This window comes from Miniopterus schreibersii, assembly GCF_964146895.1.
Source record: "Miniopterus schreibersii genome assembly, chromosome: 2".
Lineage (NCBI taxonomy): Eukaryota > Metazoa > Chordata > Mammalia > Chiroptera > Miniopteridae > Miniopterus > Miniopterus schreibersii.
Window position 1 is genome coordinate 123,336,198 of NC_138102.1, and position 20,175 is coordinate 123,356,372.

The 20,175-nt window shown below is 34.2% G+C and overlaps 1 protein-coding gene across 18 annotated transcripts in view; it reads left to right on the forward strand.

Annotated features, from left to right (window-relative positions):
* The window catches only part of OSBPL8 (oxysterol binding protein like 8), a 211,050-nt gene that overhangs the window by 96,607 nt on the left and 94,268 nt on the right, over positions 1-20,175 (forward strand). For all 18 annotated transcript variants that reach the window (XM_081129028.1, XM_081129036.1, XM_081129025.1 and 15 more), the window contains one exon: positions 7,075-7,183. Coding sequence is in view for 9 of the 18 variants with exons in the window: in XM_081129032.1 (XP_080985158.1) it covers positions 7,075-7,183 (109 nt within the window). In the remaining 9 variants the exon portion in view is untranslated. The remainder of the gene's footprint in view (positions 1-7,074; positions 7,184-20,175) is intronic.

The window sequence follows — 20,175 nt, forward strand, 5'->3', positions numbered from 1 at the left end:
CATGATATTGGTTATTTCTGCTCTTTTTTTCCTTGCTTAGTCTTACCTTGCATTTATTAAGTTTCTTCTTTTCAAAGAACTAACTTCTGACTTTGTTGATTTTCAATTTTGTATTTTATTTTTTGATGCCATTTATTTCTGCTCTTTGTTTCCATTCTTTTACTTTCTTAGGTTTAATTTGCTTTTTTCAAGTTTTTTGAAATGATGATCAGCTCTTTCATATAAATTTTCTCCACAAAGTTGTCCCATCTTTGGCTATTAGGGCCCCTTCAGGTTTACTCCCGATTCTTCATTATATGACCTCAGGAATCTTTGGGAGCCTTTTTGCTTAGATATGTAGGTTCTGGAATACAAGATACACTAGGCTCGTCTTGTACATTTGTCTTCTTAGACCTGGATATATGCCATTTCTGCAAGAAGGCCTGGTGTCTTTCATTTTTATTTATTTTTAATATATATCTTTATTGATTTCAGAGAGAGGAAAGAAGAGGGAGAGAGAGAGATAGAAACATCAATGATGAGAGAGTCATTGATCGAGCCCACAACCTGGGCATGTGCCCTGACCAGGAATCGAACCCCGATTGCCTGGATCCCAGGTCGATGCTCAGCCACTGAGCCACACCCGGCCGGGCGGCCTGGTGTCTTTCAATGAAAAATGATATTTAGAGACCACAGACTGGGTTCTGGGGTCTGGTTGCTACTGGGTTTGTTATTTTATGTGCTATTTTGCTATTTTTTAAAAAACACTTCATGTATTTCACTTTATTTTTTAATTTTTATTTTAAAATTTATCTTTATTGTTGAAAGCATTACAGATGTCCCCTCCCCCCCCATTGATCCCCTCCACCCTGCATCCACCCACCCCCAGGCCTTCCCCATACCAGTGTCTGTGTCCATAGGTTATGCATATAAGCATATGAATTCTTTGACTAATCTCTCCCCACCCAGTCCCTCATCCTCGCCTTCCCTTTGAGATCCCTCAGTCTGTTTCATGCTTCTGTGTCTCTGGATCTAAAAGGTAACTACATAATACTAAAGGGATCAATTCAACTAGAGGATATAACCCTGGTAAACATAGGTGCACCCGATATAGAAGCACCTAAATTTATAAAAAAACTTCTGGAGGACTTTAAGGGAGAGATCAACAGCAATACAGTTGTAGTAGGGAACTTTTAACACCCCAGTGACTTCACTAGATAGATCTTCCAGACCAGAAAATCAACAAGGAAGCAGTGACCCTAAAGGACACACTAGATGAGATGTATTTCACTTTAGAATGATTTTTTTTTCTACTCTTGAGGTTTCAAAGGGCAAGTATGAATATATAGTAAGAGGGGTCTTATGCACCTTTCTGCAGGTTGGCTTGATACCTTTAGGAAAACTTATATTACTTTGAATTATGTTCTGCCATTCATAAATACTTTTTTTCTCAAAAATGCCCATTGACATATACTGTATATATGATAGAATCGCATTGTAACCAGTTTATTTTCAAACTAAGAAATTACCTTTCTATCTATTCCTTCTCCACACATATTTTTTAAGAAAAATTATAAACTGTGGAGTAATTTATCTAAAATTACTTCAGTTTTTTATTCTTTTTTAAATCCTTACCCAAGGACAGCTTTTCCATTGCTTTTCAGAGAGAGGGAGAGAAACATCAATGTGAGAGAGAGAGACATTGATTGGCTGCTTCCCGCATGTGCCCAGACTGGGGCCGGGAATGGAGCCTGCAACCGAGGTACATGCCGTTAGCCAGAATTGAACCTGGGACGGTCAGTCTCTGCAGGCCGACGCTCTAACCACTGAGAAAAACTGGCTAGGGCAGTTCTTTATTCTTTTGCAGAATTATATATCTATTGGAAGATAATGTAAACTGGTTTTGTTTGTTACTAAATGCAAAACCAAATAGATGAATCTCAAAATAAAAATGTAAACCCAAGGCCCTGGCTTGTGTTGGCCCTCGAACCAAAGTGTCTAGGGTTTGATTCCCTATCAAGGACACACACCTGGGTGGCAGGTTTGATTCCTGGGGGGGGGGGGGCAACCAATGGATGTTTCTCTCTCTTGCTCTCTCCCCCTCCCTCCTTCCCCTTTCACTCTCTAAAAATCAGTGGAGAAAATATCTTCAGGTGAGGATTAACAAAAAAATGTAAGCCTAGGTTCAAAATTGTAAATATTTCTGAAAGGTTCTGCATTAATTAATCCTACTTAGGTTTATTTACATACTCTACTTCTGGTAGTTGATTGCTTTGTTTTTAATATAAAGGGGCTTTGCAAGGGTTGTTTGTGTGTGGGTTTTTTTTGGGTATTATCACTCTACCATCTCCAGAAGTCTGGGTTTAATATCCTTATGTACTGCTGTAGATAACAGCATGTGATACATACCTTTGTTGTAAGGCTATTACATTGTAGTATACTAGCCAGTTTATTTTGCTGTCTCTTGGCTAGGACAGGAATGATGTGTATTGTTCCCTGTGTGCAGAATCTAGAAGAGTGTCTTTTACATGGCAAGACTTAAATAAATGTTTGATAAATGTGTTTTGAGCCCTGTAAATGACATACAACTGTTGGTGGAGCAACAATAGGTATTAAGGTTTATAAACCATACATTTTATGAATAATGTATATTAGTGCTTGGTCCAGAGATAATGGGAAATGGAATTTGCTTCATACCTTGCCAGAAATTTGGTAGAAGTGATTTCCTGTTTTTCATTGAATTTAGGCTAACACTAAGTTACTTGTTTTTCCCCTGGGCAAAGTTCTAACAATATTGTTTGACTGGACTCTACATCAGTAGTGTGTATTTTATAAAGCAACAGATCAAGAAAGTCTTTGGTAATGTTTTGTGTGTGTTTTTTACTACATTGTCACTTGGATGGATGATTGATATATACATACGTACTTACCTAAAATAGTTCGGCTCTCTTAAGTATTTAATGAATTCATCTAATCTAGAGGTGACTCTCTTAAGTATTTAATGAATTCATATAATCTAGAGGTATAAAATATTTGGACACACCCTTCTAGTTCAGAATTTTGGGGCTTTAATGTGTTGTCAAGTAGTTATTAAATAAATGTAAACTAGATTAGAATGACTGAAATAGACACACATAGGCACAGTAGTGTGCATTTATTTAATGTTTGTTAAATAAAGTGCTTTTTTCCAAGGGTTTTTTGGAAGGGAGTGGTGCTCTGGAGCATGAATACATACCTACATGCTCCAGAGAAATCCAGATAAGTGGAGTCGTCTAGATTCCCCCGCCCCTTTTCACCTTTATATCTTCAGATCACTTACTATGCCTTTTCCTCTTCTAAGAGTTGGATTGATGAGGTCAGTCTGTTTCTTCTCTCTGTCTCCCTGATTGATGTCTTTCTCATCCGTTGCCCTGAAGTTGTACAGCCACAGTGGGATAACTTGCCCTGCATATTTCTATCCTACTTCCCCCTTGCTGTCAGTGTCCAGCTTTTTGCCTGCCTCCTGGTCTTCCATTATCATCAACATCATCACTGTTACTATTTTTAGAGTGGAAGGAATCTTAACATAATTGATAGGGGCCAAAATATTAAATATTATCATGCTCTGGGAAGCATATGTAACATACTATTTTGCAATAATTTTGATGAAAGCCATTTGGGTAGATAGACTGCTTTAATAAAGCAATCGCTTAAAAAATTTTTTTCTTTCACAGTTTATGAGTAAGATTTTAGTGCTAGCTTGCTTTTTGGGAACTGTCATATTTATATAATTAATTTCTCACTATATTATTCTTTCCTTTAGGATTTGACTTACTGTAAATACTGTAAATTAGTTCAGGCTAGCTTAACCAAGTTGTTCTTATTTGCAATCTAATTTTTTGGGGGGCAAGTTGGCAGTGAGATTAAGGTTACTGAATTAATTCAGTTTCCAGTGATAAGATGTTATCGTTTAGAAGCCTGGTGTGTTCACTGATAACACTCTTGCTTTTGAGCATTTTTCTCTTTGTTACATCTGCATTTAACAAAACAACAACAAAAAAAGCCTTCTAGGGCATCCTTTGAGATTTGAAGCCATAAACGAATCATACACAACTTGCTGCTTCCTTCAGAGGCAGCCATCATCCAATACAGACAGCATCATAAATTGTGGGATTAAACAACATGGGTTAAAGACATTGGCCTTGTTTAGTAGATGCTCCTTCCTTTTTTCTGTTACTGAAATAACAATCTAAGTCCAAAATAGAGAAGAATTTTTATAAAAATTACTTTTTCTACAAACTTTGTAAGTTTAAGTGTAGATAGTGAGGCACTTGTTCCTCAACAATTGCTAGAGTACTGATAACAAAAAAATAAAAGAATTCAAAGTCTTTAAACTTTGAATTCAACTAGTAATGATGTTTAAATTAGGATGCAGGCCTAGTTTTAGCTTGGCAATTGGGGAAAACAAGTCTTTAGGACTGGGATATACTGTACTCTAATACAAAAAATGTATTAGACATTCATTTTGGTTGTAGAAGTAACTAACATACAGTGTTTTAAAAATTAAAATCGCAGAAAACACTGCCCTTCTTCTCTTCAAGCCTACTCCCTAGAACCAAGTGCCATTAAGTTCATTTTTAATTACTGTTTTAACTTTAAAAACCCCAAAACTTTTCTATTCTATTTATTATCCTTTAAACATCTTTGACTTTTACTTCTGAATGATGGGGAAATTAGCCTGCTTATCCAGGATGGGGCAAACGTAGGTTTACAGTTGTTTACATGGAAAATAATACAATAATAAATAATACAAGAATAAACTATGTTTTGCATACTCACAACTGTAACCTGACTTTTGCCTCACCCTGTACTTTAAGCATCCAATCACCCACCCTCCCCTTCCAGGATTTCTTGTTACAGATTTTTAGTTCTAGTCTTTGGCTTCAAAGAAAATACTAAAAATTTGTTTCTTGATATATTAATATTATCTCTTAATTCCCTTTTATCAAAGGTGAGGAATTTAGGGTACTTACCCTTAATTTAATATTTTCTTTCCTCTCCCTGCTCCCTTTTAAAATTAGTCATGTTATAATTTGATTTTTACTTTGTGTCTTTTTTGCTTTTTATATAGAATAGTTCTCTCTTTGCCTAAAGTAATTATATATAGTCATATTGAAAACCAAAAATTGAGATTCATTCATTCATTCTATAAATATTGATCCTTTAATACTGAAGTATTTCTGGGCTCTTATCGTGGTCCTCTGTTCTGTCTACACAGATTTCCAAGGAGATCTCATCCAGTTTCATGGTTTTAAATTCCATCTACATGCAGACTCCCAGTTCACATTTCTAGCCTGACTTCTTTTCCTCAACCTCACATCTGCATGCCCAACTGCTTCCTTGATATCTCTTCTCAGATGTCTCACTGATATCTCAAAGTGTATATGTCCAAAAGTTGCTCCTGATGTTCATTCCTTCTCTCTCCAGCTCTTCCCACAAAGTACTCCATATCTGTTAATGGCAATTTCATTCTTCCATTTGTTCAGGGCAGAAACTTTCTAAGTTTCTGACCCTCCCCCTCTTTTTTAAAATTCACACCTACATCTGATTCGTTGACAAATGTTTTTGACTCTATATTCAAAGTATTTAAAGAATTTAACACTGTTCTTCACATGCCCTGGCACTATTCTGGCATGAGCCACCATTGCTTGGATTATAGCAATAGCTATATAATTTTTGTATCATCTGCTATTTTGGATTATTTTATTTATTCATATAGCCAACTGAGTTGACAGTATTAATTCAGTGCAACAAATGTTTATTAAATGTCTACCATGAAGTAGTGCTAGATAGTCAGATCAATTAACACGGTCTCTGTCCTTGAAGAGAATTGGATCATGAGAAAAAATAATTACAGTGTATGGTAATACATAGAGTGAGGAAGTGTATGTAAGATTCATAAGTTAAATGTCAGCTTAGCTTGGGCTAATTTTCTTGGTTATATCAGGAAACCAAATGACATCCTTTTAAAGCCCAATTAAAAAGTATTTTCACCAGCATCTATATGTAAGTACAGTCATTTATACTTGCAGAAAAACGAAATGGTTTTTTTCCTCCAAGAAATGGAACTCCAAGAAATGACTAGAAGTCTACTGATTTGTTGGTTTTGGTTTTGTTAGTCAGCAGTTTTAAGGAAGAATTATCAGAAAGGTTATTAGACACTTCCAAATACATGTAGTTACTATAGAAATTCTGCTCAAAGATTTTGTTAAACATCCAGAAGTAAAGGACTTGTGATGAAGACATACTTTTTCTAAGACTTTCAAAATAAAAATAAGTATAAAAGTAATACATGTTCATTGCAAAAATTGAAAAATACAGAAACACAGAGAGTATTTTATATATAACATCTGTCATTTGCTTTTTCCACCTAATGTGTTATGGTCTTCTTTCTAGTTTAGTATGTCTAAATCTATCTCATTTTTAAAAATGTTGCGTATTTTATTCTATAATCTAGTTTAAGCAAGCTGCTAATGATGGACATTACGATTGTTCCAGTTTTTCCATCGTATCTATTACTTTGTTATATGTTTATTTCTGTATCTTTGTGCATTTGTAGAAGTATATATGTGGAATAATTCCTAGCCTTGAAATTGTTGGATGGAAGCATATGCATTTTAAGTTGTTCTCCCAAAAAAGTCATGATTTAAATTCTTATCACAAAAATGTATGAGAATACCTGTTTTCCTACATGCTCTCTAATGTTGGATATTAGCACATTCTTTAGTTTTTGCCAGTGTAATAATGAGAAAACTGAGATCTAATATTATTTTATTAATTAAAAGCAGATTTCAATATCTTCTTGAATTTTGAACAACCTCATGTCTTTAACTCTGTTCTTGCTATTTCTCTTCACTTGGAATATTTTCTTCTAACATTTTCTCTGAACCTTTATCATTTTTCAAGGCTATATCAAAATCTTTTTTTTAAAATTATTGAATTTTTCAGTAACCTCAGCCTAAAATGATTTCTCCCTCCTAATGTACTTAATGCTTTATTTTTCACTTACCACAACTTCATACCACTCCTAATACAAATGATTTTTTTCCCCCCTAGGATTTCCACATTCATAGGATGGCTGAACATTAATGGAAAGAGAAGCATAAACCTATCTTCTTTCACTATGGAGGCAGGTTTGACAGATGGAGAACCTGATCAAACTTCGGTGAGTGGTTCATAATACAGTGTAATAAAGTACTGTCATTTACAGCTGTGAAGTGTTTGATGTAATCCATGATTTTATTTTAAAATGTATTTAAAGAAACTTTTAAAAAAGTATTTTAAAATAATACTTTAATTCCTCTGTTGATATGAAAATTACAGATAGTTTAAATCCTCTTTTGGAGCACAGCCAGTCAGTTTTCTGATTTTTCTGCCCCATCTCCTCCCTCTTTTCCCTCGCTTTCCCAGCTGTGTAACGGAAGACATACTGATATAATAGTTTGTGTTATGTGTTGTTGTTTTTAAATCCTCACCCGAGGATATTTTTTCCATTGATTTTTTTAGAGCAGGTGGAAGGAAGGGACGGGATGGAGGGGAGAGGGCAGGAAGAAAGAAACATCAATGTTAGAGAGAAACATTGATGTGAGAGAGACACATTGGTTGGTTGCCTCCCACATAAGCTCCAACTGGAGCTGGGGATCAAATCTGCAACCCAGGTACATGACTTTGACCAGGAATTGAACCCGAGATCCTTCAGTACATGGACCAGTGCTATGACCACTGAGCCACACTTGCCAGGGCTGTTTGTGTTTATGTTTTTCCCAAAAACCTTTTGCCTTAGGGAAATCAAGATAATTTCACTAAGATGAGGAAATTAAATGCTTCCAAATCTTATATCATGTGAAGCTATGAGCAGGCGAAAGGAATGAAACAGTTAACACGATTAAGAATTAAGAGCATGCCCGGCCAGATGTGGCTCAGCGGTTGAGCGTCGACCTAGGATCCAGGCGATCAGGGTTTGATTCCCGGTCAGGGCACATGCCTGGGTTACAGGCTGCAGCTGATCAATGACTCTCTCATCGTTGATGTTTCTATCTCTCTTTATTAAAGATTTAATAAACATTGCTGGCTTATGAGTGTGATTGAATTGTATTCTGAAATTAAAATAAATAAGTAGGAGTAGTGGTTAAGGATACCTTACCAATAAGTGAAAAATAAAATCTACCAGCAGGGTAGACTAAATGATGATTTGTTAATTGTACAAAATAATTTTGTTCCATGATAATTTCATTTTCAATTCTCCTGTAGCATTTTGAGAGATTCCATTAAATATTGATTTATGCACTCTTTATTAGGAATGTTTCTGTTACCTAAAGTAAGGTTGGTAACTACGTAAAATGTCGGTTTGGTAGCTCTGATTTGTTAGGTGGAAGATGCTTGGACAAATTTGTATTGTTGGAATAACGTGAACGTCAAATTGTCTATCTTTCACATTGCTATGGAGTTGAGAGTCACTAGTATATTGAGATGTTTGTAAATTTTAACTTAGTGAATGTCCTTTGTTCAGGCTCAAATGTACGAATAGTCTAATGATTGACAGCAAACTGCAATTTTGCTTACCTGTATTAATTTGTTCCCAACCTTTCTTGAACTTCTGCTTCAAACTTGTTTTAGTTTCTTAAATGGTAAAAAAAAAAAAAAAGTCAAACTCTAAAATGATAATCTTTTAATAGAGAATAAAATGGACATGGAACTAGCTTGATTTGTGAAGGTTATTGTCATGATGATTATAAATGGAAAACTGGTGGTAAGTTATTTTATTTTCACTATAATTTCAGAAAAAGAGTTAAGATTAGAGCCCTGTCTTAGAATATGGTGTTTACTTTTCCATAAGTAGCATCTTATTTAAAGCTAATGGGCTTTCTTAAGTTCTTTTAGTTAAAATATTTGAAATTTCTTAGCGATAATAAAAATGCTGGCAATAACAAAATTGCTATTTTCTAAGTCTTTGTCAGGCTATCCTCATAACAGCCATTAAAGGTAGATATTTGTTTATCCTCACTTTTATAGATAGAGAAATAGGCTCAAGGAGGTTTATTATCTTCTCTAAGAGTTCACAGCATAAGTGGTGGAACTGTGTGTCTCTGAATACTTTCCTTTGCCACTAGGGTAGTAACTACATACCTGTCTTTCTGAACAGAGTTGCTTAAAATTTATCGTTACCTTTTAAAATGAGTATCTAAATAGATAGTATTAAATTCTATACCAGAATACCTGAACTGTATTAATAAAGTTTTAAATCATTTTTTATCCTAAATACTATTGATATTGAGAGGTTGGAGCAAATTATTTAAAAAGCAGTGAGAACAGTTTTTCCTACTTGTTCATTAAGTTTCTTCCATGAAATATTATAGTGTCTTTTAGAGAAAACGTCAGTAGCTTCAGTATGAAGTATTGAACTATTCTATTCGAAGCGGATGTTGAGGTCCGCTTTTGAGTTACTCACTTATGAAATGTCACCTTTGAGCTGCATGTCCTAAGCTAGTTACTGTTTACATTTAGGGGGAGTGAGCTAAGAACATGGGCTCTGTAGACATTTCGCTTTGTGTTAAAATCTGAGCTCTATCGCTTAGTTAAACCTGGGTAATTAATTGAATTCTCCAGATTTCCAGTTTCCTCATTTATTAAGTAAAGATAATAGTAATATCTACCTTTGAGTTGTTTTGAGTTTTAACTGAGATAATATATATAAAGTGCCTGTTACAGACCTTTGAACATTATAAATATTCAGTAAATAAAATCTACTATTATTATTGTTAATATAAGCACTAATATTAAGCCTTCTCTCCAAAAAGATAAATAATTAGAAGGCAGGAGAGGCAATAAAATACATTAAAAAAGCCCAAGGCTATTTAGTAACTTTTGCTTTACACTTCCTCTGATTCTCAGTGTTTCTACCTAAAATATTGAGGCAAATGTTCTATTTCAATAAAAAATATATAGGCAAGAATACTGGTCCTGCCAGTTCTTTGAAAATAGAAAGCAGCATGTCAGTAAGAGGTGGCAGTGTTTTAAAAAATCTGATTGCATGCACTGGTTTTAAAAATATCATTGGTAAACTTTTTTGGAATGTATTCTTTGTGCCAAGTACTTTGAAAGGTGAAGGGGATGCTAGAGATACACAATGTGGTCTTTTTGAATTAAGTTTATTTTTGGGAAGACTAGATAGAGGGACAGATAAATAAAGCAGAAGCAGCATTTACAGTGTGTTAAGTGAGGGACATAAACAAAGGCATAGGTCATAAGTTGTGAAAATTGGGCGGTTGTTATACACTGGGGTAGTTAGAGAAGCCTTCTTAAGAGAATATAAACTTTGAGTAGCACAGGTAATAGGGATGGATTACAGAACTGAAAATGAATAGGAAGAGCAGTCTAGGAAGGGAGAATAGTAGGTGACAAAGCTAAATGGGGAGTTAATTGCTCAGGGTTATTCAGGGGAAATAAGTAGAAAAATTGACTAAGGTAAATTGGAAGGGAGTGGTGTTCACAGAAATAATGATCAGTGTGTCAGGTAGGGACCAAATTTATAGAAAACTTTGAGTGCCAGGCCAGGGATTTTGAAGTTGGTTCTGTAGGCAATGGTATGTCATAGAATATACTTATGTAGCTGGATAAGATGAATCTGGAAGCAGGATATAAAGTGATTTGGAGGAGAGATAAAGATATTAATTAAGATACTATTATAGTAGTGTAGTGTGAAGTTGTGAAAGCTTGGACTCAGTCTGACTTTAGTGTCCATTAATTTTCTTTCTCTACGTGAGATTAATCTTTCTATTTTTAAAAAATTTATTTCCTCACTCATTGTTCCAATTGCCTATAGTTCTATTTTTGTGGTAGTGTTGTTAGCCTTAGATGGTAAATATTGAAAAATATGGATTGAATCTCTATATATGGTACTAAATATACTTCAGAACACAAGTGTACATTTAATATGTCTTAAAATATTTTGTAAAAGTCCAGAATTTATATCACTTTAGAAATAAGCTACTAAGAAATGCTTAAAGTATAGGAGCCAACTTTCTATTAATAAATTGAGGTAAACTAAACTGAAGTATTCTTTTAAATTAAAAAAATTGAATATATTCATTTCTTACCTTAAGGAAAGTCATTAAGTCTTTTGAATATCTTATATATTATTTCTTTTACCAAAGGAAACTGCTTTATAAGGTATTTTAGAGGTCAAAATCGTTTGTCGTATTAAAAATTTATTATATAAGTGATTTTTAAGAAGAGAGTAAAAGTTTTAAAAATTTGTGTGAACCTTAGTAGTGTTTAGCTCTAGTATCTTCTGAATTGAGGAAATTTTTCTTGAGATTTTAATTTAAATTGGCTACTTTGAATCAGCCTTCTGAAATGGAAGGAATTGCAAAGATAAAACAAATTGTTCAATAATTTCCAAAATGCAGTGAGTGTCTTTCTGATGGGCATAGAGACGATCCAGCTTTCTAAAACTTTCATTTTTACATACTTAGTAAGGTATTTCATAATTACTGTGACTTGGTGCTCATAGAGTAAAATTGTTATGAGTTCATTGAGACATTTAAGTCATATTCTAAGAAGTGTGGCTAATATATATGACATTTGATAATTTTATACAGCAGTATATGGGCAAGCAAATTAATGGAATTGCCTTAATTTTTGGTTCATGAAGTACTGTTATTTTGAGTGGGTCACAGTTTTTAAATGTTGCTATTTTTGTTGTTATAAATACTGTTAGTTTAGCTTCATCATTGTCATTATTGATTTAGTATATTGTGTGTTTTTAGTCATAGCATATTTGTAATGACAGTATTTTTGGTGTACAGTTTTCCAATAACTCCCTGTAAGACATGTATGCATTCAAATCAATTATAAGTTATCCACATGCCAGTTACCAATCTTCCCAAAGTATTATTGTACAATGGCACTTGGTTTCTATTGCATCCCCCACCCTGGGCTGCGCGGAAAAGTGGGAATGGATAATAAAGTAGTTTGAAAAGAGCTGTGAAGTTTCTTGTCTCACTTATAATAAATGGGCCTTAGTCACAGTTCAAGGGTTACCAAATCTGGTGCATATTCTTATCTAATATTTGAATATTTTTTGAGACCTGCGTATTAGGTGTTTGGCTAATGTTTAAATATTTCAGGATCGCCTCAGTAGAAGCCTATTTGCTTTTCTTCTCATTTAACAATGATTATGCTCCCAGCAGAGCCTTTGCAAACCTCTCAGTCTTGTGGCTACTATTCCCTTTAGTATTTGTGGGAAATTTAGAGATTACTTAGTCTGATGATCTGCCTAATGTAAGAATTACATATACAGTATTCCCCGACAGCTGGTTGTCCATGCTTGGTGTGGACACATGTACTTGTAGGTAACCCAGTGTTTCAAAAGGCAGCTGGAATCATTATACTTGAACTTAAATAGGTTTATTTGTTAAATTTTACTGTTGGTCATTATGCTAGTTTCCTATTGCTGCTATAACAAGTTACCACAAATTCAGTAGCTTAGAACAACACAAATGTATTATCTTTCATTTCTAGATATCAGAAGTCTGAGGGGAGAATCCATTACCTTGCTTTTATCAGTGCCTTTATCATTGGCGTATGGTCCCTTGCTCCCATCACTTCAACCTCTGGCTTTTGTTGTCTCATCTCTTACTACTCACTTTGACCCTCTTGCCTGCTTTTTCAGAAGGCCCTTGTGATTTTGTTGGGCCCACTCAGATAATTCTGGTTACCTGCCCTATCTCAAGATCCTTAACTTTAATCACATCTGCAGAGTCCCTTGTATCGTGTAAGATATAAGATAACATTCACAGGTCACAGAGATTAGGATGTGGACATCTTTGGGAGGCTGTTATTCTTCCTATCGTAGCTGTAGTACTAACCTCTGGTGCTTCCCAGTCTAGTGAAGTGGGTCCTGGATAATCCAGAATCTGTGGTCTGGTGGCGCATCTCACCTGGGGAGTTTTCAGTAAAAATTGAGACCCTAAATTATGTAATTCTTAGGTTGCAGAGCTCTTCTTATGTAAAGTAATACAATAACTAGAAATTTTAGTCACCAATTTGTTACCTACGTACTCTTACTCTCTTATATTAAAATAGCTTCATCTTCCCAATAGTTACTTGCTAATTGTAACAGTTTATATTAATCACACATTCAAGAATGTTAATAGAAGTTATCTTTCTTAAACTTTTGATTATGAAAAATTTCAAGTATATTCCAAAAGGATGGACTTGTGTAATGAATCCTCATGTACCATCTTCCATCTTCAACAATTATTAACTTACACTGGTCTTGTTTCATTTATATTCCCACCCTTCTACCTCATATTTTTTTGACCAAATCCCAGTTATATAATTTCTTTTATTAGTATTTCAGTATATATCTCTAAAATATAAACTTTTCTTTAAAACTTTAACCATAAGTACCATTACTGCCCTAAAAATGAGTAATTCTTTAATGTAATTAAACAACTAATCAATGATTAAACTTCCCTGCTTGCCTCATATTCTTTTTATAGTTTTTGTGTTGGACTTAGTTGGTAAGTCACTTACTAAGCCTTTTTAAATATTTTAAGTCTCCCACCCATCTGTTTTTAATTTTTCTTTTCAATATATTGAAGAAATAAAGTAGCTTGTCCTGTAGAGTTTCCCCACAATCTGGATTTTTCCCATGGTGATTGTTTAATGTGTTCTTCAGTCACTTATCTTTCTTGCAAATCAGCCATTAGAATTGGATGCTTGCTCAGATTCAGGTTCAATTTTTTTTTATAGTAATACTTCATTGATCGTGTTGTGTATTACCATAAGGAGACACATAATTAGTCTGTCTCTTTTCTTGCGATAATAGCAGCCACTGATGACCATTGCCTAGATATGTTAATTCAAGAGGGGTATAAATTAATATTCTAACTGACTTAGAAAAATGGGAGCTGGAGAGAATGACTTACTAGCCACTACCTTAAAGCAAGCAAGCCAACCAACCTACATTTTGTTAGGTATTTTGTCTTTCCACCTTTATTAAACCTTCTACTAAAGGGAGACATTTAATAAAAGGATAAAACAATTTGATAGTATGCTTTATGCTATATTAACTTTTGAAAGTTACAAGTTAGCAGTATTTAAATATTTGTACTGTTTGAACTACCTAAGTGGGAAAATATTGCTCAATATTTTCTATTGTGTGGGTATTTAATTCTACCTTATATCTTCATTTTTTGGGACTTACTAGAGGTTGTTCTTGTTTTTATTAGAGGCTTGAATAATGTAAATAAATTGCTGGTATATGATAGGACTCTTTAGTAAATTTCAGGAACTGGGTTGGAGGGTTAGTGTTTAAAAAGTAAAAGAAATACAGCCAGTCATCTATACAGTATGTCAACAGAATTACAAGTCAGACATTTTTGTTGTTTCCATTTTGCTTGGATATTGTATTGAATTCTGTTCCCAGGACTGTAGAACTCTTTCAGACCCTTTCATAGAATCTGTGAGGTCGAAATTATTTTTGTAGCAATATGATGGTATTTGATATTAATTGCTCCTTTTCTCATTCTCTCATGAGTGTACAGTGCATTTTTTCAGAGACTATGTGAAATGTGATGATGCTGTTGTTCTGCTGAATAATGGAGTGTGTGCTTGTGTATTCTTGTTCTCAGATTTTCCTAGTTTAATTTTTTTCTAAGCAGTGTTTTTTTTAAAATATAATAAACTTAATTTTTTAGACTAGTTTTAGGGTTACAGTAAGTTTTCACTTAACATCGTCAATAGGTTCTGTGACTTGAAACAAAATGATGTATAACAAAACCAGTTTTACCATGGGCTAATTGATACAAACAAGAATTAAGTTCCTGTGGCATCTCATCAACTTTATACAGCCTTGAAAACCACATTATTTCAAGATCTGCTGTACAGAAAAAAATTGTGAACATAGTACAGAGGTGCCGTATACTTTGTCTCCAGTTTTTCCTATTATTATCATCTTAGTATCCTATATTTGATACAGTTAATGAATCCATATTGATGCATTATTAACTGAAGTTCATACTTAATTCAGACTGCCTTAGTTATGCTCTTTTTCTGTTCTAGGATCCCCCGTAGGATAGCACATTACATTTAGTCAGCAAGCTTCCTTAGGGTCCTCTTGGCTGTGATACTTGTTTTTGATCATCTTGATAGTATTGAGAAGTACTGATCAGATATTTTGTACAATGTTCTTCAATTGGGATTTGTTTGTTGTTTTTCTCATGATTAGACTGGGCTTATGGGTTTTTGGGAGGAGACCACAAAGGTAAATACCATTTTATGACGTTATTATCAAGAGTAAATGCTATCAACATGATTTATCATCTTTGATGTTGACCTTGATCACCTAGTTGAGATATAAATAGATATAATCCACATAAACAACATCTCTTTGGAGTCCTCAGTAATTTCTAGGAGTATAAAGGAATCTGGAACCACAAACCTTCAGCAACTAACACTTAAGAGGAATTAACAACTACCTGATAAGAAAAGAGAGACCCAGAAGTTAAGGGGGATGGAATGAGGGAGTGATGACCAAGATAAAATTCGCCTATTTCTTTATTGTACCTGGCATTAACATGAACTGTAGTTCGTTTTGATCAGGGAGTTAGTTTTGTTTCTTTTTTCATGTTGACATCTAACAGATAATATGTGGAATGGTGACTTACTTTGTTTTTATTAGGTTTTAATGTTTTGTCCGAGTCATATCATCTGCAAAAAATTTTGTTCTTTCTTTTTAATCCCTATACAGCTGAGCCTGTGGGTTTGTGTATGTGTGTCTAAGGGTGAGAGTTGGGGCAGTCTATAGCTTTTTATATTTTTCCAGAAATTTACCCATTTTGTGTAGGTTTCAAATTTATTTAAGATTTAATATTTTTTTATTTTAAAAACCCATCGTGTCCTCTTTTGGGGTCTTCTATTTTGTGAATGTGGCACTTTTGCTTCTGTCTTCCATCTCTCAAGTTTTTTTCTGTATTTTCCATCTTTTCCTTTCCTTATGCCTTCTTGTTGAATTCCTTTATTATTGTTTCAGCTCAATAATTTATCTTTTTTTTTTCTAGTCAAACCTGCTGTATACTTTATTTCACCATACTATTTTTATACCTGGTATTGCTAGCTGTTTTCTTTATTATTGTTTGGTTATGCTTTATTTTTTCAATATTCTTCCATATTTTTATTATGGTTATTTTAAGTTTGGTTCACTAGTTTTTGCTCCTTCTACCGAGATTTTTCAGTTTGTTTTCTTTCACAGCACTTGGGCTCCTTAGGACATTAATTCTCTTTGAGTGTGAGCTTACACTTTCTTGGAAATAATAGTCTCTTGGGAATATTAACTGCTTTGTCTCATACTGTCCTAGATTAAAAGGTAAGGGCACAGAGATTCTTTTGTTCAGTCTAGGGAATACATGTGTGAGGGTAGAGAACCTCCTGTTAAAATTGTTGTTTCATCATTCCTCGTTTGCCCCTTCCACTCATATTCTGTTTCTTATAGAACTTTTTTGTCTTCGTGCTGTGGGCCATAGCTCTTTTCCACAGGCTGCCTCCTTAGTTGTAACCATTTAGCTCATTTTGGGGAAAGGGCAGTGAAAGGTAGTGGTCAGCCTCTTCACCTGCACTTACGTGCATACTGCAACTGCACACATGCACAGTTTAGAAACAAGTCTTTAGAACTATATTTAATGCCTCTGGTTGGTTTTAAATCATTTTCTGCTCTGGTGGTAAAGATAGCATGGACAGTGATCTGTCCCGTATTATAGAGAAAAGGGCACAGAAAGTTGGCTCCCAATCTTCCTTCCTACCCCCAGCACTCTTACCTTTCCTCTTTCTGTGGTACTATACTCTCCTGCTCTAAGGTTGCTCCCCATCCATTCATCACTAGGCATGAGTTTAGGGAACGTGTTAGTTACTTCACTGATCAGTAACTCAGTTCCCATTTGCAAAAGAAATCGATTACCTTCTTTTTATCTTTGTGTTCCCTGCATGAAGAATGGCTAAGGTGGTGGCTGAAAACGGACCAAAGATTCAAAAGAACAGTAGCTGTATTGGACAGTTCATTAATATAAGACCTTTGCCTGCTGTGATGTGTCCACAATATAAAGATCAAAAGTAGAACTATTAAGGTAACTAACTCCCAAGTAAATAGATTATGTCACTTGCACAGTAGAAAGCGATTTGTTTGCTAAACTAGACTTGAGGAAAACTGGCTTTAAAGATTTATTATTTCTTTCAATATCCATAAATAATGACATCATTCAGGGTTTTTAAAGTATGGATTAAAGATTTTTCATAGGCATTATCACTTGCTGTTTTTCCTTTGTTTTAAGACATGTAGGTGCGTCTTGTAAAGCAGGATATAATTAAAGCCAAGACACACAGAGCTCTACATTTAATGCTTAATTAAAATTACACACATTAAGAATCTTAAAATAAATTTTTTCCTACTTAGAAAAAAATCAAGTGGGAGTCCTGTAAACCTCAGAAAGAAGTTTTATGCAAAGGATTAGGATTTTAGCATGTTGGAGATACATGAAGATAAATTTGATTTAAAGTCAGAGAAAATCTTTACCTGCCAACTGTCTAGTGAGAGTAGAGCAAGGATTTTTATCCAGACTTCAGATCACCTTAGTAGATTTTCATTGGCTTATGACAATTTCAGAAGCATTGGAGTAAGAAAGAGCTTGGGGGAGAGGGAATGACTTTATATATGTGTGTATATGTAAATGAATTTATATTAATATATATATATACACACATGTACACATACACATAAAATTTAATTTTGCTCAAACATTTATTGAGTTTAGCAAACTAACCTACCTTCAGTGAGTATACAGCTATGTCACATAGTACTATGCTAGGTTTTTGACTGAGTTATGTTCAGAGCAGTTTTAGGGCTCATAGGCAATATTGTTTACTGCTTTTGGGGAATTAGTAGAAAGTAAAGCTAGAGGAAATAAGTAACAACTAACATTTGTTAAATTTCTGTTATGCACTTGGAGGAGCTACTCCAAATGCTTTGCAGATGGACTCTTGTAATCTTCATATAACCCTATGAAATAGTATTATTACCCCATTTAATAGATGAGAACACTGAGAGATAAGTAAGTTGCAGGGTCACACAACTAATAAGTGTCAGAACTGGCATACATTTTTGTCTCCAGAGGCCAAGCTTTAATCATTTTCCTATACCGTACCTCGCCTATGTTAGGATCAGATTATACAGATTTTACAGTTTGGGTTTTTCTTCAGATAATGTCAAACCATTGCATTTTTTTTTCAAGCAGAGAAAATCTATTCTGAGTTGTGGCTTAGGAAAATTATCTTGGCAGAATTATGGAATAGTGGAGGGGCAACCAACTGAATATTAGAATTATATGAGGTGTTTTGAAAAATCCCAAATGCCCAGGCTGCACCCCTGTTCAATTGAATTAGAATCTCAGAGGGTGACATGTAGACTGTCTCCTAAGTGATTTCTATGTGCAACTAAGGTTGGGTACCATAGAAATAGAGGCAGTTAGTCCAGGGAACAAGTTAGCATGTAGTTGTATAATCTAGGTAAAAGGTAATTTAAACCTATAGGGTAGTAGTAGAATAGAAAATATGTCTCTTCTGGATTTTTCTTTTTTCCCTAGATTTCTAGAATCTGCACTTTCCATGTCTGGGTTACTGTATTTATGTGGAGAGAAAACAATTTTTTGCACATTTACTATGAGCCCTGACCTTAGCTTGATATCTCCCACACTTTCTTATTTATTCTTTCCATAATATTATAAAGTATATAATATATATTACTGTACTCTGTTTTTAGAGATAAAGAAACTGAGGCTCTGAAGGGGTTAGTAATTCTCCTAAGATCACATAGCTAGTCAGTGTGCTATGTTAGGATTTCAGTTCACATACTCTAATTCTCTTATTCTTGTCATTGAATGTAAAGGCTAATGTGTTTATGTTATAAACTCATCTGTATTATAACTAGCCTTTTTAAGCATCCCTTTAAAGTTTTTATATACATTACCTAATGTATACTTCAAAAAGTAGGTAATACATGATTTATTTTATTTAACCCAAATCTTTGTTCTCCTGTAACTAACTGTGACTTTTTTTGTCTGGGGTGAATATTTTGGCATTTAGGTACTGTGCAGTTGCTGAGGCATGTAAAGCAGTTGCTAACTGCATTTTTATGTGTGGTAGATATTATGAGTCGTGGAGGTTGATGTTCCCATAATATTATTAGCAGTCTTGTCTGTGGCTTGATAGTGAACAACGTGAATTACTAATCAGTCATATGTTAGAATAGAACTCTAGAAGGAAAGTATTTGTTTTACAGTCCTTATGTCTTTTTAAAAATTATCTTTCAGTTATAGGTGACATTCAATATTATATTAGTTTTAGGTGTACAGCATAGTGGCTAGACATTTATATAACTTACGAAGTGATCCTGGTGAGTCTATTACCCACTTGATACCATACATAGTTATTACAATATAATTAACTATATTCCCAATCTGTACTCATCCTTATATCTTAATTCAGATCCTGGTCATGATTAAATATAGAATGTAGGCTCATGCATCTGTGTGAAGAATTGGCCAAAATGAAATTCCAAGTAACATAAGCTCTTATTTCAGACTGAAAATCAAAATTATTTAAGCAGGTTATAAGAGTAAGCATCATACACTGAAGTATTTATATACATGAGCTATCTCATATAACCAGTTTCGTATCTAACCTGGCATGATTGTGATGTGATAACATGGTTTCTGTTGTGTTGTTAATTCATAACATTTTCAGGTAACCATGGATGGTTATGTCAGATACAGAGGAGAATATTAATAAAGTCCAAGGCCAAGATGATGGGTTTAATTTTTTTAGTAGACAATCACTTTTTTCTGATTTCATAACTGCAGGCTTCACCAGAAGTCTCACCAGATGTGTAACATTAGTTATAATTGGCATATTGATGGATTTTGAACTTTTCTGGTATGTAAAGACCTAGATGAAGGAGGTTGATGTAATCATGGCAAGAGACCACTAGTACTGAAAGAAATATGACTTACGTTCCATTACCAAAAACTGATGGGGAATCTGTAACAGAATTATTGAAGAGAAAGGATAGGGGAATTCCTAACATTGGATTTTGGGCATATGATG